Here is a 27,297-nt window from a genome sequence, read left to right on the forward strand (position 1 = left end):
CGACACCTCAGCGCCTTCAACATGTGCTGCATCAGGAGGGTTTGGAGTATCACATGGCAGGCAGAATTCCAAACTAAGATGTGATCTCCCAAGCCTATATTTCCAGTATGTTTGCACTCCTATCTCAACAATGTCTACACTGGCTTGGTCGTGTTCACAGAATGGAAGATGGCAAGATCCCCAAGGAAGCTGGCAGACCAACTCTGTGTTACAAAGATAACTGCAAACATGACATGAAGGCTGGCAACATCAACCCTGACATGCTGGAATCCCTTGCAGACAAACACAGAGCCTGGAGACAGGCAGAGGAGAAATGACCACTGGGAGAAGCACAGAGAGAAAAAACCCCCAAGGTGCATCTGCAGCAGCAAAACTGCCTTCATCTGCCCCAGCTGCAACAAAAAACAGGTCTGTCCCGCATTGGCCTCTACAGCCACAGCAGGCACTGCAGCCTTCCAACAGCTTAACCTCACTTGCAAAGGCATACTCCTCCAGTCTCCCAAGACAGACGGAAGCCAACAACCACCCTCTCACAAAACATCAAGGCAGTGTTCAACAATGTAAAAATCTTTAAATGCAGTACAAAACAATCACTAAAATGGGGGGCTGCTCAATGAAACTTTTAAGCTCCATAAGGACTATTGGCATAAAAGGTCTTCAAGAAATGCAAATTAAAAGTGAGGATACCTGCTGAATCTCTGCTGGAAGTGTGTTCCACAGCATGGGTCCAGTGACACTAAATACTTGACTTCAGCAATGCTTATTTAGAAGTACATCACTGCAAACAATGCACAAAGTAAGCAAGCTGAAACAGTTTCATTCCCCCCACACACTGTTTTTCTTATGTTTATGCCTGGTACTCATCATGAAGTAGGCAAAAGGGCATGAGGGAGCTATTGAGTTGGTGTAAATTTAAATATAGATAGCAATAATGGAAATCACTTCCTGCTTTTAGCACTAATCTTTCACCTACATACTATACTTTTATCTCAGTCTAAAGGTGAAAGGCTTCTCATTATCCACAGCAACTCATGCTTCTCCCTTTTCTCTCATTTTAAATTCCTGATGCATCTGTCTTCTTGGTATATATTAGGACATAGCAAGTCCCACCCCCCCTTTATCAGGATGCTCTTGGAAGAGATCACACGGCTGTCTCTCAAAAGAACTCCAGATCCACCATTGCACTAACCAGAGATTTTCACTGCCATTGCCAAAGCTGTGCAGTCTCATACGGATTCTGTTTCACGTTTGACAAGTCCTAAACGCAGAATTTCAAAAAGGAGCAGTACAGACCTGAATCATGTCACATATGCACCATTTTTTATGTAGCTAATTCTAACAGATCTCATAATTTAGACATCACTGTTATATTTCCATTTTCCATCCCAGTCTTGATCATCTTCATCTTCCTCAATGGGAGATGTTTCACGCTGAGGGAGTGCCTCTATATCACTCTGGAGAGAATAAGTGCGGAAAAGATCTGATATGGGCTCATCAATGTAAGTTTCGCTCCGTGCACTTTTGATTGAGGTAGTTTCTCTGTTCCCATTGGACTGCATGCTCCTCCTATCTGAATGAGGACTCCTCCCTGAGTGTTGACTCCTATCCTGAAACACACAAAAATGCACAATGCCTATATATATTTTATATTCCCAGTTAATGTTGCTGGTCCATCCAACTGGTTGCCAAAAAGGTACTACATCTTATATGTTCGTAGGAGTCCCCATGCCCATGCACCGTTGCAGAAAGCCATAACTCCACAAACTTGCAATTTAGCTGAGGAAGCTAAAATAAAGATGCTCAGTCTGTCTGGTTAAAAGACCATAGGCAACCTCCAGAGAGGAGGGAATTTCTGAAAGCTACCATCTTTTTCACACTTACTTAGAAATAACTCCTGTTGACACAACGGCTAATCTGTGCCTTACTAATTGCATGTTAGTCCAAATCTCTTGGGTTCTCTTTGGGCAATGCAGAGTAAACAGGCAGCTTGATTCCTAAAGGCTGCTTTTATGATATTCTTCTCAGACTAGCTTGATGCCCAGAAGCATTTTCTGCCCTGAATATGTCCCCTTCCAGGCAGGGCTCAAGAATGGGTGGAGGTGGAAGAAGGGGAAACCAGTAAACTAACCACAGTGGGTGGGGAAGTGGTCATGCTACAAATGATTTTGGATTCCAGTTCTCATTAACCCAACCAGCATGACCAATCATCCTTGTGCTTGAGGATGTTTATGCAAAACATTCCCCTGTATTTATATGGGATGTTCAGATCTTGTGACATTCGCTATGGTCTATCAGAAACTGTGTTAAAACTGAACAAGCGACATTCTGAATGATGAGCTGCTCTGTCTAGTACAGAGAATGAGAGAGAACATGAAAGAGGGGGTAGGGCTTGAATATGAAAAACAGGAAAGTGTGTACTATCCTGTAAGGCAGAAGCCCAGTTTAGGTGCTCCTGCTCCATGTCAACTAAACATGTAGATGGGGAGGAGAACCATGCGCTCTGGCCCAACCCAGAATATTGACATGTCCTATTGGTCCCACATGGAGTGGGACACCTGCAAAGGAATGGCCCTGCATGTTCAGTTGTACACAGGTGTTCCACATGTTCAGAAGACCTGCAACATCAGGACTGTACAGATAGACACAATTTGGCTGAATATGCAGACATTAGGGATAGGGCCTAATGACATGGTGATATTGGGGTCAGGACCAGCAGTGAAATCCTGACTCAATAAATTTAGCCCATGCATTTAGTCACATTTGGATGTGACCGTGCTATTTTGAACTGCTAGGTTGGCAGGAGCAGGGACCAAGCAAGGCGAGCTCACCCCATCATGGGGATTCGAACCACCAACCTTCTGATCGGCAAGCCCTAGGCTCAGTGGTTTAGACCACAGTGCCACCCGCGTCCCGTGCATTTCACATAGTACTCATAATTTAGGTGTTAGTAGAGGACAAAGGGGGAGAATTTATTTTTCCTAGCAGCAAAATATTTGGGACTGATTCCCTATTGCAGGAAACAGTTAGAATGTTCTATGCTACTGGGCTTAATAATTCATCTGGAAAGATCTTTTACTGCTAAAAAAGCCACTGAAACAAATCATTTATGTAACTCCTAGTTGAAATGATCAGACTGCTTTTCTGGATTAGCATTTGTCAGGTCATTACATTGATCATGGGTCTAAACCAACTATTATACCTTTTCCTCATTTAGAGTTACTTCAGCCAACACTTCCTCAGGAAGGATAATACTAGGTTCCACTGGCACAGTCTCTTCCAAGAGTTCTGGCTCCACTGCATAGAGTACTGCGTCGTGTAAGGTTGGAAAGAACCGTGCTTTAGTAACACACTGGTCAAAAAAGTCATGCTTTTCAAAGGTCCTTATTACAGTGGCTATAAGTTAAAAAAAAAAAAAGAAGAATCACAGAAAACAGCATGATTAAAAGATGTGGCTTTACAACAGCATTAATCATACAAACAATATCCGAAATTCCTAATTTAAAAAGTGCAGCGACTATACTCACGATGACAGGCAGCTATCAGGAGTGTGATGCCAATATTCTGAAATGCGTGACACAGCTATAGAAGGGAAACAATGTATTAAAATGGGTGATGTTTTCAGTCTCTAGATCAGGGGTGACTAACGCCTGGTTCTGGGGCCTGATTCTGAATCCCAAGCAAATTTTCCTGGCATGTCACCAATACTGGCAACAGTAAACATACACCAAAACAATTTAAAGCAGAAATGGTGCAGGGGTGGGCAGAGAAGTTCAAAGTTCTCCACCTAATTCAGAGCCCTGATGGGGGATGCAAACTGCTCCCTTCCCAGTAGGGATGTTGGAGAATTCCAACAAAAACAGGAGTGGGAGCAGAAATTGCCAGTGTTTGCTTATTTGTCCCACATCCAGAATGGAAATCATCCCAGCAAACAATATGGAATTGATTACATTCCTTCCTCCGCTCGGCATTGTGTTTCCTCTGCAATGGGGTGGCATAACATAGAGAGCAAAAATTATGCATAAATTATGTAAGTTAAGTAATTTTGCTACAGAGAGACAAATAGTATAGTTTTTTTTAGTGTAAGAAGCACTGCAGCAGAATGAACACAGTACTGTATGTGACGAATACAGAGCAGAATGGAAAACGATGCCTTCCAACATCCCTACTTCCTAGTAATAAGAGGAATCATTTGATAAGATGCTTTTGGTCCGCCCCCTTTGCTTTTGGTATTTTTTTTAATGAAAGGCTGCGTACAAATAATGAAAGGCAGGTATACAAATAACTGGAGGAATGAATGGGTACTAAATGGTGGAAAGGCATGAAAAACAGAAAGGTCAAATCTGTAGCCCATTAGGTGAGCAGTAATGTGTTTACAGTCCATATGAAAACCTGTTAGTGAAATGCATATATTGTTGGGCAATTTGCCACAGTGATATTTGTTCTTTTCTGAGTCATCTTTTCAGCAAAATGACTTTTGCTTTGATGATGTAAATTCTTTCAACCCCTCTTAACTACCTTTTGTTGTTTCCAATTCTTAAGCTTTAGGACGTTCATTTTCAATGCTTCATGCTAATATGACTGTACTTGCTTTTTCAGTTTTGTGGAGTTTTTTTCCCTCTCTTCTGACTCAGTTACATTCTTAATCTGATCTGACCCCTGTGTGGTTCTTAATGTTTGGGGGGTTTTTTTGGTTCTTTAATCCTTCCTCCCATCCTTAATCCAGGCAGGCTGACATTCTAACACTTTTGGCAAACATCAATTTAGTTTTTATCTAGAAGCCCAAGTTATGCTCCTAGTTTCCCCATCATCTTTTTTTTGTAATTGCATTTATACATAATTCAATTCTTAAGAAACTTATCAAACATTTGGCTACCAAGACATTTCCTGCAAGCCTGAAAAATTCACCTGCTGAATGTAAGTGGTCTTGGGACTTAAACATGTGGCAGGATCATATTGCACATCAATCCTCCTTTAAGTAACTGAAAAGCTATTGTATTAAAATATCCCCCCCCCCACCATTATGGGTAGGCTATCTGAATCATTCTAGTTTCTCCCAAGACCTAGTTTTGCCACATTGCTTGCAGCCGATCTTGCTTCTACTCTCGTATAACGTGTTCATGACCACCCATATTATTATTTTTTTAAAGGGCCTTTAAAAATAAGAGCATGAGTGCAAGAGAGCACTGGTTTAAATGAATACTATAGCTAAATAAAAACCACTAAGCTGCAATAGTTCAGGCAACTTACCTCTCGTAACAAATAGGAAGCTTGTAGATCAACAAAGTGCACCATACTGAAGTCTAAAATAATGGTGTGGATCATGTAAGTGGATGTCTCTGATTCAAGTGGGTGCAAATGAGTTGTGGATCTCGTGACAGGGGGGTTTGAGCAAAACCATAACCTGTTGAGATCTTCTTTCCTCTTTACATACTCCTGTCCTGTTTCCCTTTCTATGTAATGAATCTCAGAAGGGTATCTGCTCTCAATTCTTGACCAGCGTATTAATGCCAAAGAAGAAGCAGATGATATCTCATTAGCTGTACGAACCCGCCTTAGAAGTTTCTCTGTGTAAGGTACCTAGAAACGCAGGAGAGATGAGGCTCTAGAGCAGGCTAGGACAATACTCAGCTTCATTTATGCATTTTTCCTTTCTCCTGTTAAAATACATTTAAGAAAACTATGGTTGTGTTACAAAGATATATAAGCATAGCCTGGCTAAAGCAAGAAGAACAGTCACGCACCCAAGAATTCTGCCATTCTCAATTTAGGCTGCAATCCTACACACAAATTTCACTGAACTCACTGAGCCTTGCTGCTGAGTGGATATGCATAGGGAGGCACTGTTAATCATGCCTCTTGGTGCTATCAAAAGCATATTAATTTTAGAAACTATCTTTGTAAAAACACCATTGCGCTGAGTTTAATGTCAATAGAAAAAGAAACAGTGAACTGGATGAGAAATGCTGAGCATCTGATCCTGTCCCATTTACTGTGGGGTGATTTTCAACAGGAATTATGATCCAGGTATTGGATGGAAAAACTAATGTGGATTTTTCATTCTGACATATAGGTTTGAGTGCTGTAGGTCTGCAAAGCCACCAAAGCTCAAATGTCTAAATACATAAAATAAAAACCTTAGTGCATTTATAATGGGAATGGAAAACCCACTCTGTTGACCTAAAGGAGAAGAAGGGATTGAAAGAAAGTTTTCTACCCTTCCCTATTACATGCACAGCATTCCTGTGCAGCATAGAGGCTTTCTGCTTGCACTGAAGCGTCAACAACAAAAAGCCTTTTCAATGGCTCACAGTGGGACCAGCTCCCACCACTACAGCAAGGGAATAGAGGTCTGCTTGCATTAGAGGCCATTAGCTCAATTACACTTCGAGAAAATCATGTAAGCACAGTGTAGAATAGGCATCTCTTCTTCACGTATTCCTCCACTGAACTTCTAGTTTGGCCCTAAGGAATGCCATGTTTTATATAAACTGGTAAATGGAGCTGCTAATAAGAATAGCAGTAGTAATAATAATAATAATAATAATTTATTATTTATACCCTGCCAATCTGGCTGGGCTTCCCCAGCCACTCTGGGCGGCTTCCAACAAAATATTAAAATACAGTAATGCATCAAACATTAAAAGCTTCCCTAAACAGGGCTGCCTTCAGATGTCCTCTAAAAGTCTGGTAGTTGTTGTTCTCTTTGACATCTGGTGGGAGGACGTTCCACAGGGCAGGTGCCACTACCGAGAAGGCCCTTTGCCTGGTTCCCTGTAACTTGGCTTTTCGCAGTGAGGGATCCACCAGAAGGCTCTCGGCGCTGGACCTCAGTGTCCGGGTAGAACGATGGGGGTGGAGACGCTCCTTCAGATATACTGGACTGAGGCTGTTTAGGGCTTTAAAGGTCAGCACCAACACTTTGAATTGTACTCGGAAACGTACTGGGAGCCAATGTAGGTGTTTCAAGACCGGTGTTATGTGGTCTCGGCAGCTGCTCCCAGTCACCAGTCTAGCTGCCACATTCTGGATTTGTTGTAGTTTCTGGCTCATCTTCAAAGGTAGCCCCACAGAGAGCGCATTGCAGTAGTTAAAGCGAGAGATAACTAGAGCTTAGGTATTTTTCATTGAGTGATGTGTAGATGTATACACCAGGCAGGTGTGGGCTTTTGATTTAGGCAAGGTGGAAGGAATTGTCTAAGTGACACCTGTATGGGAATTCTAAGAGAGTTCTATGTAAAACAAACAAGGAACAAAATCTCTCACCCTGGGTAATGGTTCAGGTGGCTCACAAACACAGGTACAATTTAAATCCTTTTTCTGCCTAACGCTAGACATACTGACTGAGATCAAAGCTCTCATTTCATTTTCATCAAGTGGCACAGCCTTCAGGTCCATCTGAAATAGAAATAAGGATAGATTATCAGATATGGCCAGCTTTGTCTACTTGCAGAGGTTCTGAGTAGGGAGGGCAAACCTGCCAATTTCATTTTCTCCTTTTTCCAATTTTAAATTTGGTTCTCCACATTTCCACATCTTTGTGATTATTTGTTGTTGTCAAAGTCCTCATTAAAATTCATAAACATTTAGTATGATTCTCCTAATACACACTTTGGTATGCAGCTTTGCCCGATATACACATTTTTGCAAAGAAACGTTCTCTAATAGAATGCATTTTTTAATATTATTTTCGCTAATATGTGTACAGTATTATCTGCACAATTTGCCCCAGTATATGCACTTCTGTGTACACTACAGGAGAACTGCATCTCAAAATTCAGAAAAGTGCAGTTTTGGAAGGATCTTTATCTGATAATCATTTGGAGGGCACCATTTACCTTATGTAAAATGTAGGATTTGAAATGTTTCATATTTGCAGTTGAAATGGAGGCACAGCACTGGAACATTTTCACCCCCTGAATCTCTATAGCCTAAAAAGAGAAATAAAATTTAAGTCTTTCTTAGTGGAACCTGCAACAAAATGTTGTAGTGTGCAGAGCTCCTGTTCAGGATTCCTGATGTGCTCTTTTTCAGAATACAATTTACCATTCCTCTGTAGCCCCAAGCATTCATTGCCCACTAAGTATGCAGAAATGGGACGCGGGTGGCGCTGTGGGTAAAAGCCTCAGCGCCTAGGGCTTGCCGATCGAAAGGTCGGCGGTTCGAATCCCCGCGGCGGGGTGCGCTCCCGTTGTTCAGTCCCAGCGCCTGCCAACTTAGCAGTTTGAAAGCACTCTCAGGTGCAAGTAGATAAATAGGGACCGCTTACTAGCGGGAAGGTAAACAGCGTTTCCGTGTGCTGCTCTGGCTCGCCAGAGCAGCGATGTCACGCTGGCCATGTGACCCGGAAGTGTCTCCGGACAGCACTGGCCCCCGGCCTCTTGAGTGAGATGGGTGCACAACCCTAGAGTCTGTCAAGACTGGCCCGTACAGGCAGGGGTATCTTTACCTTTACCTTTACCTTTAAGTATGCAGAATCACAGCAGAACTGTTTTTGGGTTTCCCTCCTCTATGGATTAATTTTTATCTCTGCAAACTTTCCCCTACCAATACCTTTCTTCTGTGCATGGATGACATCATTTGGCTACATAATTCACATTTTTATTGAGATTATTTGCTAATAAACTGGCACCTTGCAAAGAAGAATAATTTGCACTTTTGGTATGATCTAATACCAGAGGAAGCCAGACATATAAAACAACATTTGGACCATGCAGAGATTGAACAGAGTATATAACACAACGTTTGTCCTACAAATCTGCTTTCATTGCTTGATGTCAGGGTCACCAAGCTATAGTTGTTAATTAAATCCTGTCAGAAGGATCACTATGCTGTGTATTTTTCAGAAATGCTTGTGGGGTTCCTGCAACTCTGTCTTTTCAAGTATGGCTCTTCATTACAAGTCATAAAGGTGGTAATTATACACAACACTATTCCTGGAATTAATTCAACCTGATGCGTCAGCTGCTAGTGTGCTAGTGAAGGGGACTGGTTACAGCAAAGAATATTTATTCCCTCCCACCCTTACCTCAGCATAGTCAGAAAAACTGCGATAAATATTGGTGTTTGGAATCTGACCCAGTGTCAACATCTTCATTCTGAAACAAAATGTTAAGTTAGATTGCCTTCTTAAAGATTGAGCAGAGCCAAACCTTTAGCCAAGGAAAGAAACCATGACAGTCACAGACAACTATTCAACTTTGAATGTAGTTTTAAAGAATGGAATGGTCACAAGCTCCCCTTGAATTATCTTTTTTACTTTCATGTCTCTCCATGGAGAGTGGATAAGAAAAGAGCAGGTAAAATCTGATCTTAATCTTGCTGTAGCATGGAAACAGAGCATTTAGTCAAATGTGCAGTATGTCTCTCCATAAGAATACATACAATATTGTTACTCCAGGCTCAGTGCCAGACCACAAGTTGTATGAGCATCAGTTATATCTGTAGGGAAGGTGTTTTATCATCCTTCTATCTTTGCCCTTGCTATGCGCAGATCAAAGAAAACAGTGAGGATTCTTTTCCCTAATTGGCTTGCAGAAACTCCTGCCACTCCACCCACTCACTGTTTTCCTTAGATCATTGCTCAAAATCATTGCAAGCACCACAAATACATGATAGTGTTTTCTCTTTAGTTATCTGACTGGAACCCAAGAAGAGATCCTTTCAAGTTACGCATCTTCCCCAATTTGGGCAAAGCAATTATTGCCCAAAGCACCCATCTCCAAAGGTTTATAGCGTATGTGACCTTGCTCACGCTGTCTCAAGCCCCAATTGCTTGTGCTCTCTCTTCCACCACCCTGCTACCCCAATATATGGCGAGAGGATTTTACTAGTCTTTGCATTGAAGAACAATATACACTGAAGAAAAATGCATATTCCAGGCATATTATTTGAGCTTCATGGTAAGGCCAGCTGGATGCTAATTTTGTGTTTTAGTTCACTTTGCACTCTGCTTACTTCTCCTCTGCTTCTTTACTCATTATAATATTTCATGGCCAGCAAACTTGAATTTTAGAATTTGTTGTATGCTTTGAGTGAGGCCACAAATGAGCTAAGGAAGTTAGAGAAGGCACTTTTAATTAATTAACTAAATGATAGTTATATATTATATCTAATTATATCTAATTCATATACTTGCTAACTTTAAATTTATGGGATACACTCCTCCTCAAGAGCTTTTGGTGTAGCACCACTGCAGATCCAGCCTCCCAGTAGCAGCATCACTACTGCTTACCAGGATGGTGTGGCACAGGCTGTTGGTACAGTCAGGCCAGCATAGGTGCACCAACAGGAGCACTGGATTGACTCTGCCAACTCAGCAATTAGCACATCCTGGTATTGCTGAGCCCCTGCACCCTCACCATCCTGACAAGTAGCAGTGGAAGGTTCTGTGGTGGCACCCTAATGGCTACTCTTGATCCTCCTCTTTTCTTTTCAATAATCCTTTTAGGTTGTTACAACTGACATCAATATATGGAGAATGTCACAACCCAGGTACTATTCTTTGTAATCACAACAGTATCCTGAGTAGGGGCCCCTTCCCATAGAATTCATCATTCTAGACACTTTTCTAATATACTCTGGTAGCAATATAATTACCTTTCTTCGCACACACTCACCTGTAGCCCTATAATACAACACTACCATAGGAGACAGTACCTGTGTGACCGCACACTTATTATGAAGAAGGCAAATCCCATAGAAATTCCCAAGCCAATATCCAGACCAAGACAGATTACAGACAGAAAGGTCACGATCCAAATTCCCTTTAAGGAAAAATGAAATAGGGGCAATATAAGCTATTTAGCAGGGACAAAGTTGAAGATAAAACGAAGTACAGTGTCAATGTGACAAGACACCCCTCTGCCGTTTTTTGTATATAAAGAATAAAACATCTGAAGTACTGGTTATTTAAACCATGAAGATTCTGTGTTTGAATTTAGGGTACAATTCTCAAAACTACTAGAACTTTGAAACGATCTATGCACTGTTAACATTACAGAGTCCTGATGGTCTTGGTTTAATAAACAATAATTGATCCAAGAACAAGTAGTGTGCCTATGTGCTCCCTCCTCACCCCTCCTCCCATGCATAGCTTCAACCAAGCTATCCTAGCATTTTAAACCACAGTTTCCCATGATGTCCAAAACCAGCATCACATCTTGGGTTTTATATGTACTGGTTTGGAGGGAGCCCTTAAACCACAGCTTCCTGGTTGGGAGGTGGTTACTTAACACCTCTGGGAAAAACTTACATGCACTTCTAAGCTTTGTTTGCATTGAGGAAAATGTCACAAGGGGGAAGAGTTACATCTCCCACAGCTCCATGGTCCAGATCCACACTGGGACACCCCATGGCTGTGTTCTTGTTTTTAAAGAGATGTTGAGGTCTGACAACAGTTCTCTGTCAATTTGTCTAGCTGGATCCCCAAATCACCTTGAGCAGCAGTACATGCAAATATATGTATGACAGCACATCTACACTGGCATTGCACCTCTGCTGCCGTGGTGTAACATTAGGTGATACCCCATTTAATTCCCCTCTCCAACCCCATGTGGATCATATGACACTTACAAAATCATATTTATCTTGCCTCCACAAGAAAGGGACATCCATAAATTTTTCAAGAAATGGGAACATGTTGACCAGTACAATAGCAGCCACAACAGCCTGTGGGAAAAAACAACAATAACTGGCTATTCTTTTGCCAAGGATACACAGCTCATTTAAAATGGCTTTGTAGGAACAAACAGTTTTATTTGTTTAGCAAGCCAATGCTATATCAATATATCATGTTGTATAACTCTAAAGCCTCTACCATTATGTGTACATATTATAATTTTCCTACCACTTTCAGGTAATTTCAGAGGTGGTATTTCCACTAACCTAGTTCTGCCCAAGGTGGAAAGATGGTACTATTCCAGGAGAAACTAACAATCCCTTGAGTTGCTTCTCCCTACATGTGGTAGAAACAGACCCAGAGAGCTATTCAAGGAAGCACTGTAGCTCTGCAGTCTCTCAGCCACTTGCGAGGTCACAGAAAAACATGGAGGAGCCACCTCTCCCCCACTCCAGGATCTTTAAGGTCAGAAGATGTGACTTTGCCAGACTCTACAGACTCAGAAGACAGTCTCAGTGCAGTCCACACCTTCCCCATGCTGTAGGAGCCAACAGAGGCTCTTTAATAATGGAGGTGGGTAAACATTAAGGAAGCCCCTGCCAACTTCATAGGGCCTCAGCAATCTGCTCCCGTGTGTGTGTGTGTGTGTGTGTGTGTGTGAGAGAGAGAGAGAGAGAGAGAGAATGTTGGAGCCAGTGCCTTCCATGGTGCTCTGTCCAGGGTCCTGAAAGACCATGTCTTGCTTGTTTGATTCTGCCCTATCTGCTACAGCCATCTTCCCTACAGCCTCAAAACCGTGACACACTGAAAGTGCCAACATTTACATGGCCAAAATACGTGCCTTTTATATAATAGAATACAATAGAAATATGTCAAAGGTGTGGAATCAATGTTTACTGAAATAGCATTTCACATTAACTTACATTAGGGAGGTACTGGAAGTAGGTTCCCAGCTTTAACACAACTGCCAACATTAAGGAAACTCCAATGAGAGCTGCAAGCTAATTAAAAATAAATACTGCATTAGAAATGTGTTCTGGTACTGAGGCTCCAGTGCTGAGTTCAGTGGTTTAAAAAATCAAAGTTTTTATCAGGTACAACAGTCCATCTTACTGAGAACACATTCAAAATGGTGGCTGTGATGGAGGTTAAAACCTTGACATTTCAGTTTGTGTGGATAGGTATTTTTATTAATTTGATAAGAATGTAATAGTACAGAGCCTTGGATCTATAGAAGATGTTTCAAAAAGCAAAATTATGATGTGCCTATTTCACCTTTCACATACAGTAGTTAACCAATTTGCTTCTGGGACTAATTCAAGATGCTATTACATATAAAATCTTAAACTATGCAGGATATAGGAAATAAGGTAGCCAAGAGAGGTGTAGCTGGCAAGAACAAGCGATAGGACCTTTTTGATGGTGTTACTACAATTGTGAAACTCCATCTCAAGTCAGATTGGTCTCTTCTTTGCTGTCTTTTAGGTGAACATTTTTATTCTACCATTATTTATTTTCATTAAATAAACAACATCCACACTCCATTTTAAATAGGTTTATGTAAAATCAATACGTGTTGACTCTGAAGCTATTTTAGTTCCATATTCCTCAGAGGAAAAAATAAGCCCTCATAAATAACCCTACTCAGACTTCTATAGAACTCAGTTGAGCTTGTTTCTGGTTAAACATGTTTTGGATTGCCCATCCTATTAATGGAGGTCTAAAAGAAACGGTGGGTTTCAACAATCAACCAACACACCTGAGTTTTTCCACCTGTCTTCTCCTGAATAACAGTTGTAGAAAGAGCACAACTGACAGCAAAACTTTTAAAAAACGAACTGGTGACATTGCATAGCCCAATTGCCATCAAGTCCTGTAGGAGGTAAATAAAAATGAATCACAATCAGATTACAATGGTAAAAAATAATTTCTTTTGAAGTATGATGCATTTACAAATCTTAAAGGAGAATGCATGGGTAAAATCGTTCACGGGAACAGTGAAAACTATCCAATTTACCCAAGCATTTAATGTAATCTCGCCTTTTTTTTGGGACATGCTACTTTTTATGGTTTTATCTGTTGTGCCTTCTGCTTGAAACCTTTCTAATAGCCTTGATTGTGAGTTGCCTTGAGGACCAAATTAATCAATTAAACAAACAAACAAACAAACAAACACTGGTGAATGAATTCTATAATTATCATGTAACATATCCCAGTGTGCACCCCAACTTGCTTAGAGAACTAGTAATAACTAGAGATCAACATCCTTTCTGCAGTCATCCTGCAAAACTACAGGACATTATACTTAATCCTCATTGCTTTAATCTCCCTGAGCAACAAAATCTTCTCAAAGCTTCTGGCATATGACATTGAATTTATACCTGAGTGTGTCTGATGTGATAGTTGTGGATATTTCCATACTTCTTTGCCACAAAAATGAGAAGAAAATAGCTCACTATGGCCAGGGATGAAGCGTGCAATAAAATCTTTTTCAGGTTTGAAAAGTCAGGTAATGTAGGATGCAGAAATCTGAAATAGAAAGATTGCCTTCTTCATTTTTCAATGAACATTCCTGAGAACACTGCCTTGTAGCTTTATTCAGGTACAGGATTTATTCTTTCTGTTTAAACACAAACACCTTTACTACCCGGTGAAGATGTCTGTAGTGAGAATTATGAGCTAAACCTTGAATGCTGCAATGTAATCATTTTATTGTTAGCTAACTTGGAAGCTTTTGCCAAAACATGGGGCACAAATCTTCTAAGCATGAAATAAATGAAGGTGTAATGATAGAAATGTCTTATAGAGGCATATGAGGTGGGCTTGTCCAGTGATTGCTTCATTTTTGGCCTGAAGTTGCCATCTGTATTCATCTTGCATTGGCAAAATTCTTTATATTAGCAGGTGCTCGTGTACTTTCAAATTATAGTCTGTAGTATGGGGACTAATGGAAGGACAACGAAAATGGATTTTATGAGTTCTTGTAGTTACTAAGCAACTTGTACTTCAGGCCTGGGATAAATACTCACCATCTACTATAAAACAGACCTTAATGCCCTTGTTGCATTTGAACGCATGTTCTATAAGCATCAACTTTATCGGAATATCTATTCAGACATTTGAATGACATATATTGTTTTGATCTGTATGTGTAAATTAAGATGTATGTACTGATGCTTATTGCACTGTGAAGGTGAGTTGACTATTTTGCTTTTGTTTTTCCTAATTTTTTTTTGTTTTTCCCCCCTCTCTGTTTGCTTTTTAAAATAAATCTGCAATAAGAAAATCAATAAAAAACATAAAGCAACTTTGAACAGAAACTAGCCTGGTGACCCAGTGTTCTTGGATAGGAAGCACCACAATAAATACAGGTTTCATGTTGACTGATGGTGCATGAGCATGACTGACTCTAGGGGCACAAAACTATTTTCAGAGACCAGAGACCAATATTCTTATTCTTAATTATTATTATTATTATTATTATTTCTTATTAATTAAATTTGTATACCACCCTTAATCAGCAGCTCTCAGGGTGGCTCACAGCATAAAATACAAGATAAAAACACAAAATACATAATAAAAACAAGAACAAAACAAAACACACACCCCTCCTTCCCTCCCACAAACATGTTAATCAGTCAAAGGCTTGGTTGGAGAGGAACCTTTTCACCTGTTGTCTAAAGGTGTATAATGAAGGCGCCAGTCCATCCTCCTTGGGGAGAGCTTTCCAAAAATGGGGAGCTGCTGCCAAAAAGGCCCACCCTTGTGTTGCAACCCTCTGGACCTCTTACAGAGGCACACAAAGAGCAGCCTCTGATGATGCTTGCAGGGGACTTGAGATTCATATGGAGAGAGGTGGTCCTAGAGGTTTGGTATCGAAAGCTGCTGGAAGGTTGAGGAGAATTAACAAGGGCACATTTCCCCTGCCTCTTTCCCAACAGAGAGTACTTAATAAAGCAATATATTAAGTTGTTGATTACCAACCTCTGTGGGGCCATTGAAAAAACTCCCATACTGGATTCAGCGTACATATGGGTATGGGTGGAAAGTATGGTAAACACAATAATCTGTAAAAGAAAATGAAATTAACCAACAGATAATATATTTTTTTTAATGTACAATGTATAATATCTACCTACCCACCCACCCACCTTGGAGCAGGTAACAAAATACTAACCAAGTAATTAGAAGCACATCCCTACAATTCCTACATCATGCTCTGATTAAAGTTCGAAATGTCTCAGGAATACCATTTCACCTTCCCTGTTAGGGTCACCATGTGTGCCCATTTTATAGAGGACAGTCCTCTATCTGAAGAGATATCTGGTCAGATTTTAGAGCTAAAGAACCTTAAGCAAGGAAAGCAGGAGCCTTGAAGGTACCTGGGTAGCCAACTGAGAAGGCATATTGGCCGCCTGTTCACAACCTTTCTCAATAAGACAACATGTACTATATTTAAATTATAGTGGCTATTTCTAAATCTGTATCCATGCATACAAATATGCATATCCACATTTTATGCAAATCTCTTCTGTGGGGTGATGTGTACATATTCAAAGAGGATGCTTCCAACAATATGTTACAGGAATTTTTAAAAAGCTAACCTGAAATTCTAATGCCAGCTCTAACATTGACTCTGCTTCAGACAGCCATGGCGACTGAATCTACACTGAACTCACCCATTGAAATTCAGCTTTGAGATTCCTCCGTGGTTCTGTGTTATTGCAGAAAGTGCATTGTGTTTGTGCTCTTTCACCATGGTCCCCTTTCATCAAAGGTCCCATCTCATGAGATCAAAGCCCATACAACCAGGTAATGTTGGGCATAGCTCCATGACATGCAGACAGTCACTGGAGTTGTGGCTGGCACACGCAGGGCTTATATCCTGTTGTGCTGTGATTGGCAACGGCCATATCCCTAGTGCTCCTGTAATGTGGAGCTTCCAACTCCTGTAGAGTTGAATTTCATTAATCCTGCCCTTTCAGTTTTTCCCCATTCCAAAGGCAAGACTGGTGGGGGTAAGTGGCAAAATGTCTGTCCCTAAATGCACCCTTAGCACACCCCATTTTTTATCTCTCTTCTGTCTCTTCCCAGGCATCTCTTGTTCCTATCATGCTTTCCACTGGTATGAGGATGTGGTTCTAACAGCATGTGGATTTTCCGTTGGTGTGGACCTATTTCCACCAGAGGTGTGTGTCTTCCTGCTCATCCTGACCCCTCCCAGCCAGCAGATCTGGTAGTTTGAATTACTCCATAAGGGTGCCTAGGATTTCAGCCTTAGAGAAGGTGAATTTACTTGGTGAACCTCTCTTCTCTATACCAAAGCCTAAAGATAATACAAAGGTTCACGGATATTGTTCCTTGGACAGGTTCTATGCTTAAAACACCACTCAGGTTATTTTCCATCTAGTGAGGAAATGACTGTCTATGAAGCATAACATTTTTCTTATTCAAGGAATGTAAGGTACCTACCAAAAGAAGCTCCATAGGAAACTCAACGGGACTATGTTTGTAAGTTATCTTAATGCATTTGCTGACTCTCAGCATTAGTACAGATAGCAAGAAGAGCAGGATACTGGTGGAATTAGCTTTTGGGAGGCCCATGCAATAATATACCAAGTTCTGAGGGGGAAAGAAAATATTCAGCAGGAGGAATTTTTATAAGGGTTAATTAATTCAGTAGCATGGAAATCAAATTCAGTAGTATGGAAAATCACTAACATGCACACACAAAATATAGCAATTGCAGGCAAGTATGCTTTCTTCACAACATTGCTATACATTTCTGTATATTACAACAGAAGAAATCTGTATTCATCATTCATGTGTCCCACAACCATGGGATGGGGAAGAAATTTGCAGAACTCAGATTCAAAAGCACACTCAAATGATTTGATCTAGGTGGGTTATATTCCAGATTGGATCATGTGTCCACTTCAGAATCTGCAGTGCTGCTGATCCCTTTACAGGGCGGTCTAAGAGTTACCAAACTGTTTCTCTCTCTCTCTCTCTCTCTCTCTCTCTCTCTCTAAAAAAACACACCATCAAATAATTGTATAGTTGGAATGACCCTAATTTAGTCCAACCCCCAGCTATGCAGGAATCACAACTAAAGAATCCCTGACAGATGGCCATCCAATCACTGCTTAAAAACCTCCAATGAAGGAGAGTCCACCACTTTCCAAGGTAGTCCGTTCCACTGCTGAACAGCTCTTATTGCCAGAAAGTTATTCCTAATGTCTAGTAAGAAACTTCTTTTCTGCAAGTTGAATCCATTGCTTCGGGATTTATTAAAATCCTGTTTTTAAAGGCTCAAGGAAGGTTATCCATCTGCCCACAACCTGGAGCAGCTATCATGCACAACTTCGGTCCACCCTGGGAGCAATGGGACTAGGTGGTGCTCTAACACTTTCAGATGGAATTGTCCAAAAGAAACATGGCTGACCTAAGTTAAAAAATAAAAAGTGGGATCCTATCTGCACCTAATTCCCATTTATGCAGTGTCCTTAGACTGTGCATACAGCCCCTGTGTGCATCCAAACTTTACATCAAATGCAAAAAGCATAGTCCTCAGTCACATATACATTTCTACACAAGTAAATGCACTGGGAATGTTCAAGCACTCTAGCAAAATTGTGTAAGTCTGTACAGGTCATAACATGGCAAATTACCGTAGGTAGATTTGCCTTTAAATGGGAAGTGAATCAATTCCTTCCGCATTCCTACATCGAACGCATGAGGGAGACATAAGGGAAGCCTCTGGAGGGAACTGGTACTGCATTCATTTGCCCCCCCCCCAAAAAAATTCACAGACATTTCAACTAGTGGTTTACAACTTTCTGCTTGCAACTTCTTAAACTGATCTCCCTGTCCCCTGCCAAGAAACAGGATTAGCTTTGAGTAAAGGCTGGATTTACTCACGTAAAAAAATGCCAAGGGTCCTGAATGGAAGTCAATTACAATCCCAAAAATGAAGGAGAACTGGGAGATAATAACATGTAGCGCTGCTGCAGTGAGGTAAGCATTGATGAGACTTTCTGAAAGATATGTTGTGACAAAACCCAAGCCAATGCAGCACAAGAACAGCTGAAAGGAAGAGAGGCAAAGAAAGAAAATGGCACCTTTAAGGCCCAGTTGTACACCCCAACTTTCTGCAGTGCCAAGTCTACTTATAAAAGCTTGCCATATTACTTGCTTAGAGTTAGAGGCAGGCAGGCATTTTTCCAGCTGTCCATTCTGCAAGGAAGGCAGGAAGAGACTGTTCTGGAGAGTCTCCTAATTAGTCCACCCTTTCAGGTGCCTGAAGTAAGTCTATTGTTGCCATCCCCCACACTTTTCAGCAACCTCTTTCTATCTAACCTCGGAGACCATTGCCCCCCTCCATCCTCAGACCTACTTCCCACCCTCCCTTATAATTCTAAATCTCACTCACACCCTGCTCTTAACGTCCAACCCTAAAGTAGGCACATTTGCAAATGAGACGAACAGTTGGAATCAATATAATTTCAGCATGGTGGGGGACCAAAGACCCTGTAAATGCCAGGGATGGGCTTCTGTGGGTGCATGTGCTTCTGCAGGCACCAAGTTGCTGATCCCTGGTTTAAGTTCTAAGGAGAAGCACGAAGGCACTGGAAAATGTTCACCTATTTAAAGTATCTGCACAAGATATCTATATAAGCTAATACTCAGCTAATGTTAGTATATTTTCTGACCATTAGCCCTGTTATCATGTTTCCCACCTATTTGATCAAGAGTGAAGAGGGATCATACTTGCTTGTCTTGTCCATATCCTCCTCACAGGGAGTGGAGTGTGAGAATGTGTTCTATATTCATACAACTCTATGTGGGATCTGGAATCTCAATTGTGTCACCTTTCCTGGACAGACCTAGGCATGCATAGCCTCTTCTCGTCCAATATAAAATGTATGTATGGAACATGGGAAGGGAAATATGGTTATATGGGGGAAGTTACTTACAACATTGAAACTGCCCAATGTACTGGTATTGAAGCCATATGCTATGTCAATCGTTAATTTCACGAACCAGTTTTAAGGAATGGAAAGCTTTCTGCAGAAAAATGTAACATTTCAGAAATGATAACCAATATCCAAGTGTGTTTCCTACCTGTATAATCCCAACCAAAAATGTCGTAGATGCAGTGTAAGTTAATACTTCCATATAACTGACCATAAACGCTGCATCTGAGAAGTTGGCCACAGTTCCGTTAAATGGAATTCTTAAGTTGAGATTAAGGGTGTTCTGAAAATTTGCCACCATTGCATTCAAAATGCTGAAAGAACCTGTTACCAACAGAAGGAGAAAACCCAAAGCTAAAAACAAAGCAATTCCAACAACCACATTAAAAATTAAATTTATATCCCACTTTTCCACCAGAGAGCTCAAGGAATAAAATGTCCATTGATAGGTTTCACAGTAGCAGGGCTGTGCAGAGCTGGTAACAGGCCCAGACCAGATGTGAAATGTAGGCCCCATTTCAATCCCCTTTGCCTCTATGGGGGGATGTGAGTAGGTGCCCTCAAAATTGTTGGCCCATTTCAGTCGGACTCCCACTGTTCTGGCCTGCACAGAAGGTATAAGGACAGCCAGTCTGCATTTACGGTATATGAGTGACCTGGGCTGCCAAGAGGTTGGAGCTATAACCTTGCTCCATTACAGCAGGAAGGGGAAACACTTTTCAGCCCAGGGGCCACATTCCCTTATGGGAAGCCTTCCAGGGGCCACACACCTATGGTGGGCAGGAACAGCTACTCTTAACTTTGTACAGTAAGCCACATTACAACCCTTCAACAGCTGGAAGTTTCACACACATATACCTGTCTGTGTAGGCAAGGAAGAGGCATCATCAGACTTGTAGGACATATGCCAGCCAGGCAAAAACTGAGAGTATACAGAACAGGGCCAGTGAGTGGTCTGGCCTAGGGAAGAATCCTGAAGGCTGGTTAGAGAGGCCCAGAGGGCTGTATTCAGCTCATAGGCCAGAAGTTCCCCTTCCTGGTTCTACAGGGCTGCTGCCCAGGGTTGGCATTGTTGGGCACCTGCAGAAGCCTACGTCCCAGAATATGCCGCACTGGCACCTCTTGGCCCTGCCTCTGTTGCTCATTCTCCTTGATGTTCCTCTGCCTGTCTCCCCTAAGCAAGTGGACATTGGCAGGAGGAGCAAGGAAGAGTATTCTCCATTCACCTGGCTGCGTTGCAACAGGGCCCAAAGGGAGAGGGCGAGTGAATGAGAATTGGTGGCAGCAGTAAAGAGGAAGTGGGCCCAACCAGGAAGAAAGCCTGCCAAGACCAGCTTGCTCAAGGGCCTCAGTTAACCTGGAGTTGGTGTTGTTCTTCCAGGTTCAGAGAGAAGGTGGGAATGGGGTTCTCCTTCCAACATACTTCCTACTCTCCTCTGCCATGCCAGGCAGTTTAAGCAGAGCTTTCCTAGGCCTCAGTCTGCATCATCCACTAGCCCACTCTACACGGGGTGGCCCATTACACATTGTCAAAGAAGAGGACATGCATCACTCCCCACAAACAGGTGAGGACACAGATATGAATACATTTCCATACGGTAATGGCATGTATAGAGAAAATTATAATTAATGAATCTTGAAGAAGAAGAAAATAATCCATTTTGACACATTATTAAACTGTTTTGAATATCTCTGCAAACCTTTTCACGTGTTACAGGTTTTAGCAGAAAAGAGATCAAACAACACTTCAGTAAAAACAAGACATCTGATATTTAAGGGGCTTGGTGACTTGTGAGTGAAATATTTATTACCAATAAATCAAAATGAAACAGAAGATGATATGTCAGAAGACATAGGGTAATATCTAATGGTATTACTCATGCAGATTAAAGGCCCTTGTGATTCAACAGAGATTTCTATCAACAAAATGGGGAGGGAGGCAGGTGAATTCTTTGGAGCAAATTTGGGAGTGGAGGGGCTTCAGAGAGGAGGGGCCATGAGCAAAATTCTCTTCCCCCCTCTTCTACTGGAGCAAAGCACCTCCTATCCACATGGATATGACCCCTAGATTAATAAAAACAAAGTTTACAATCTCTGTTGGCAAACAGTACATTCCCTAGAAGACTGAAATAGCCGGGCAGAACAGTACTCACCAATGGACATATGACGTGAAGTTCCAAATATGACATATGCTAGAGAGCAGCAAAATGAAGAATAAAAACTATTGATAACTGGTAGCGGTAGTCCGGTTATCACTATTCCTGATAGCCCTGGAAGAATGTGTTTTACAAATAATGTATCAAAAGTATCAGACAGATTGTGTCAAAGCAGACAGTTCATTAAGTATTGGAAGCAAGCCAAGCCTAGAATAAGTGATAAATTACTCTTATAGCACTTTTCTGAGCACAAAGTGCTTTACAGTGGTCTCAATAGGAGTTTTTCCTTAAGGCTAATTTCAGTGCAAGGGGTGATACTAATTTGAATTAAGGAACCTTCCCTCCGTGTATGCTGTGGTTCCAATGTTGGCCTTCAAAGCCCACTTCTTCTCCCTCCTGAGTCTCTTTGGCCTCTCTTTTACCATACTTTTAAAGCACAGCTAATGCACATTAAAAGCACATGACCAAAAAGCTTGGGGACTGTGATTTCTTAAGGGCATTGGGAATTGTAGCTGTTTGATGGGGAAACCACAGTTTGCAAAATTCTTTGAAGTGAAGTCAGGTGCTTTAAATACATGTTGGATGTGCTTATGGCATTGATCTGCCTTTCCTCTCGGTTTGGCTTTCTCGGTCAGCTGTACACAAATAAAATTAAAAGTAGCACAACGTTTAATGACTCCCCTTATCACCTAGGAGTCAAGGAGCAGTGAAGGAGAAGATTCTCTAGCTCCCATATTTTCTGGTCTGCCAAACAGAGGACTACTCCTCTGGAGTAAGGTAAGGGCAGGGCTGGCCCAGGATGTTTCGCTGCTCCAGGCAAAACTGAAAATGCCCCTCCTCCTCTGCCCAGGTATTCAAAGAAAGCTGGAGAGGAGCAGGAAGTGTGTGGCAGGTGCATGGGTGGGAAGAGGGTGTGCGGTAGTTACAACAACCACATGCTGGCACCAGCAGTGCCCCTCTCAGCTGTCTGGAGCCTGCCACCTTGTGGTGACCGATTCCCCATGCCTCATGGGCGGACCAGCCCTGCTGCATAAGGGGGACTCCAGGTCAGGGATGGAGAACCTGCAATCTTCCAGATGTTTTTGGACCAAACTCCCAACACCCCTGACCATTGGCTGTGTTGCCTGGGGCAAATAGGAGCTGGAGTCTAGCAACATTTGGGGAACCCCAGTTTCACCACCCCAGCCCTAATACTTTTTAAGCTTGTGTTATCCAAGGGTGGAAACTCTTAAGTATTTCCTAAGGGAAAGGGGAGAGAACTTAAAATAAATAATAAAGACAGCTGGTTTACCTTGAAAAATCTGCACCATCCCTACATTTATGCCAGCGTGTATGTCTCCTAAAATCCATTCAGTGACACGATATGAACAAAGCCAGTTTAGAAAGGGAAACACATTGAGAATGAACTTCCGGAAGAGTACCCACGAGAATCTGAAACAAATTGAACTGTGCTGTTTCTAAGAAAAAGCTTTGCAACTCATCAATTGGATGACTTTCTCCACTAACTAGAGCGACACCTTTGTGGATTAATACTTCTCAGCCCTGTGCTTTCATTTATGTTTGGTGACAAATGCCAATATCCCTGATGCCTTTAAATTGTGTTCAGCTTAATATCAATTTTACATCCATGATTGCAAAATAAAAAATAAAAAAAAATGTGAGGGTTTCATTCTAGGAGACAGAAATTTGAACACATAAACGTTTTAAGATCAAAAGAAGAAGCTGCTGCATCAGGCCATTGGCTCATCTAGCTCAGCATCCTGCTCTCATAATGGCCAACCAGATGCCTGTAGGAAACCAACGAGCAGGACCCAAGCACAAGAGCCCTCTCCTCTGGTTTGCAGCAACTGGTATTCATGGTTAGTAGCCCCGATAGCCATATCCCCCATGAATTTGTCTAATCCTCTTTCAAAGCCTTCCAAGTCAGTGGCCATCACTGCCTTTCATGGGAGTGAATCCCATAGTTTAACAATGCACTGTGTGAATAAGTACAGTGGTACCTCGGGTTAAGAACTTAATTCGTTCTGGAGGTCTGTTCTTAACCTGAAACTGTTCTTAACCCGAAGCACCACTTTAGCTAATGGGGCCTCCTGCTGCTGCCGCGCCATGGGAGCCCGATTTCTGTTCTCATCCTGAAGCAAAGTTCTTAACCCGAGGTACTATTTCTGGGTTAGTGGAGTCTGTAACCTGAAGTGTATGTAACCTGAGGTACCACTGTACTTTATTTTGTTTGCCTTGAATCTGCCAACACCCAGCTTCTTGGGATGTCCATAGTGTTATGAAAAGAAGAAGAAAAACCTTTCTTCCACTTCCCACACAACGCACCTCAATCATGTCTCCTCCCACTTCCCATTTCTCTATACTAAAAATCCTCAAACTTAATATATCCTCATGGTGGGGGTGGGAGCTGCTCTATCCCTTGATCATTTCGGTTGCCCCTTTTTGAACCTTTTCCCAATTCTACAGTATCCTTTCAGGGGTGAGGGAACCAGAACTATACACAGCACTCCAAATACAATCACACCATCAATGCATTATCAGCAGGAATTTGCTTTTTCCACAGCTGCCACACACTAGGTTGACATCTTCATTGAGATGATACTGACAGTTCTGACTCCATAAGTGTATATGTGAAATTTAAGGGTCCCCCCCCCCCATGTGAATCAAAATGAATATTTTTTAAATTGTATGTAATTTACCCTAATAAACACATTTTGGCCTGCAGTTTCAGCTAATATACACATTTTTGCAAGCAATTTATCCTAATATAATGCATTTTGGTATGCTGTTTTACTAACATATTCATTCTTATACACATTTCCCCCTAATTTTGCATTTTTGTTTGGTTGGAGAACTGCATTTCTAATATATACAGGAAACGGGGATCTATTTGGGTTCAGTGCTTTTGCTGCTCACTTATAATATAAAGTGTCAATGGTAATCTTCAAAGGGATAGGAGTCCCAGTTTACAATACCTGCACTGGATTTTCCGCCTTGTTGGAGGGGTATCAACTTCCCTGGTGGATGTGGCATAAATCTTTTGGTCATGATCTTGTTGGAATTCTTCTTCATTGTACACTTTTCGGCTGATGTGGTATGTCACCCTCAGTGGCTGTCTCTCATTCACAATATTCTCATTTGAGTCCATTTAGTCACAGTGGTTCTAACATATTAACACAAAAAATCAATGAGATCAGGAGAGTTAATCCCCTGCCACTTCGTAAGGTTTTTGAAATCAGAAAGTTATAGTTATAGCAGGGGAAAGCCTGACCCTGGAGACTGAAATTCTCAGTCCACAAAGCAAAACCAGGCCAACTGCTGATCACTGTGCTGATCACAGGAGGTCTCAGATATGAAATATGATAGCCTGGTAAAGAGAAGGCCTTATTTTTATTTACATGCCAATAAACATTTTTTTGGGGGGAGAGAGGTTTATCTGTACTAGCAGCTCTCTGGTCACCTTGATTGTATATAAAATAATGATTAAAATTTTAAAATACAGAATTTGATGAAGAAAAAAAACTAGTTTTCCTAATATGCCTTATAAAACAATGTATTGTCCCATTATTATTATTATCAGGGGGGCTTTTCCTGAAGTTCCCCACGGCAAATGCATTAAACCTAACTTAACCCAATATATTATTTCTATAGAATTCATCTTACAACTTGTGCCTGCAAAGGGTTTCTTTTTCTTTTTCAGAACTGAGTTAACAACAAGAGAGGAAAAAATGATATTAGGGGGCTCACATGAAACCGGGCAAATTATACTTTTGTATGAAATATTTAAAAGAACGGAGAATCAATGAGGCAGAAAGAGATGGAAACAATTTTACATGGTCTTGTTAATGATTTTAAGATGACCTTGGAGGTTGATAGGCAGATGTTATTTGAGATCTATTGATCTATTTTGTTAAAAAATGTCATTTGTGGCGAATATCCTTTAAAAAGAACCAGTTACACAAATAATGAAAATGTCAAGCCTTAATACTTAGTGATATTTGTTCCTGGAAGATGGATTGGCTGGCTTCTAAGAACTATTCAGTACTTCCATCCAGTGACAGAAAACAGAAGTGCTGTTCTTTGTGGCAGTCTTTTCAGCGTAATTGAGAGAATTACATTCATGAATCAGCCAAGAAAGAAATAGAATAGAAGGATCATTAGGCATTTCATTATCCTTTTTTATCCACTAACACAGATTTTAATTATTATTATTTTTGATCAGCAATAGCATGGAAGGTGCCATTGGGCGGGTGTTTGATTCACTCCTTTTGGAAAATCAAAAAGCTTCTGGATAATCTGCCATCACAACATGAAGAATAACTAATAATTTCCCACAAATTCTAGATAGTTTTTTTCATATTAGTGCAACAGCACCTATGGGCTGGTTATATGAGAAACACTGAAAGAGGATAGAGGATAAGTAAAAGGATGAAAATAATTGTATTTATATTCTATCTGGTAGTTATAAGAACTACAACTGAACTTTAAGAATTGGCACCTGAATTTGCTTTTCTTGCCTCCCCCTTCCTCTTTCCTTTTGTGCTGTGTCTTCCAGGCAAGTGGTGGGTAGGGACTCTCTTGTTTTAAATGACTGCGTAAAGGCCCCTCTGGGAGCCTTCTTGGCTGAAGAGTGGGGTACAAATGCTCTAAATAACAAAGAAATAAGTTGAACAAGAACATGAGAGAACATGTTCTTAAAGGACGGATAAGAAAAGTTTGCTTTGTGTGTGGAAACAATTAGAACTTAAAAATTGTAGCACCGCCATCGCCACTCTCATCAGCCTTTCTCTTTAATAATTATAAACTCAAAGTGGCTTGCCAAATTAAAATCTAAGCTTTAACAGCAAGATATAGCAGAGAAGTTTTTTTTAAAAAAAACCAAAAGTATTTAAGAGTAATAAACCAGATTTATATCAGTAGTGGATTGGCAGGGGAATATGATTGTCTCCTTTTTTTGTAACAAAGTAGTATTTGTTTATATCAGATGCCCCCACCTCCAATATACAGAAACTGCTACCCTATCCGTGAGGGGTCCTGTTTTGTGGCCCTACTGGTTAGCCCCAACACTGCTGCCTAGTTAAAGGTATGTGTTCATGGTCCTATTTCCAAAATGAATTACAGGCAGAAGAGGTTTTTGCCATCCCCGAGGCAGGTGAATACCTGCTCTTTAATGTGAAAGAGAAAAAGGGGTTGGGGTCCTATGTTGTGTTGCAACAAGAAATTGCCCCCCCCCCCACTTTTTGTTACTAGCGACTGACTTATTTTTTAAAATCTTTAATGGTTACAACATTAGCCCAGTTTAATATCCTACTTCCTCTTGTTGTTCACTTACCATTCTGGATGATTCAGCACCTTGATCTGCTACTTTCCTTTTTGTAGCTACGTTACTCGTTTCTCTCTAACAGTTAGAACAGTTTAGAACCTCTGTGTTCTTTTAAATAGCACCAGTGGCAGTCTGGAACTGGGACTGAGCGTTCTGTTGCATGATGTAAACATTTCCCAGGCTTCCATAGTTCCACTTGATAGTGCTAACAGTTGTCAGTAATGC

The 27,297-nt window shown here is 41.2% G+C and overlaps 1 protein-coding gene across 4 annotated transcripts; it reads right to left on the reverse strand.

Moving 5' to 3' along the window:
- Positions 1-1,298: 1,298 nt before the first annotated feature.
- Positions 1,299-27,297, reverse strand: SLC26A8 (solute carrier family 26 member 8). 4 transcript variants are annotated; one of them, XM_083448028.1, is made up of 21 exons: positions 27,082-27,211; positions 26,248-26,395; positions 24,725-24,912; positions 23,041-23,180; positions 21,747-21,863; positions 19,742-19,917; positions 18,539-18,703; positions 17,090-17,239; positions 15,602-15,684; positions 13,999-14,146; positions 13,377-13,490; positions 12,541-12,618; positions 11,572-11,667; positions 10,657-10,763; positions 9,026-9,095; positions 7,836-7,928; positions 7,264-7,395; positions 5,248-5,577; positions 3,525-3,579; positions 3,200-3,393; positions 1,299-1,607 (listed from the first exon to the last, which is right to left on the reverse strand). In XM_083448028.1, the coding sequence occupies exons 3-21, from the start codon at positions 24,895-24,897 to the stop codon at positions 1,353-1,355; spliced, it is 2,676 nt and encodes an 891-aa protein (XP_083304154.1). In that variant the 5' UTR covers positions 24,898-24,912; positions 26,248-26,395; positions 27,082-27,211; the 3' UTR covers positions 1,299-1,352. The 4 variants fall into 4 exon arrangements, with proteins under 4 accessions (XP_083304154.1, XP_083304153.1, XP_083304155.1 ...); XM_083448027.1 differs by lacking the exon at positions 26,248-26,395 and adding an exon at positions 25,738-25,839 and having other exon boundaries at positions 27,081-27,173; XM_083448029.1 differs by lacking the exon at positions 26,248-26,395 and having other exon boundaries at positions 27,082-27,297.

The sequence above is a fragment of the Podarcis tiliguerta genome, assembly GCF_965153285.1.
Source record: "Podarcis tiliguerta genome assembly, chromosome: 6".
Lineage (NCBI taxonomy): Eukaryota > Metazoa > Chordata > Lepidosauria > Squamata > Lacertidae > Podarcis > Podarcis tiliguerta.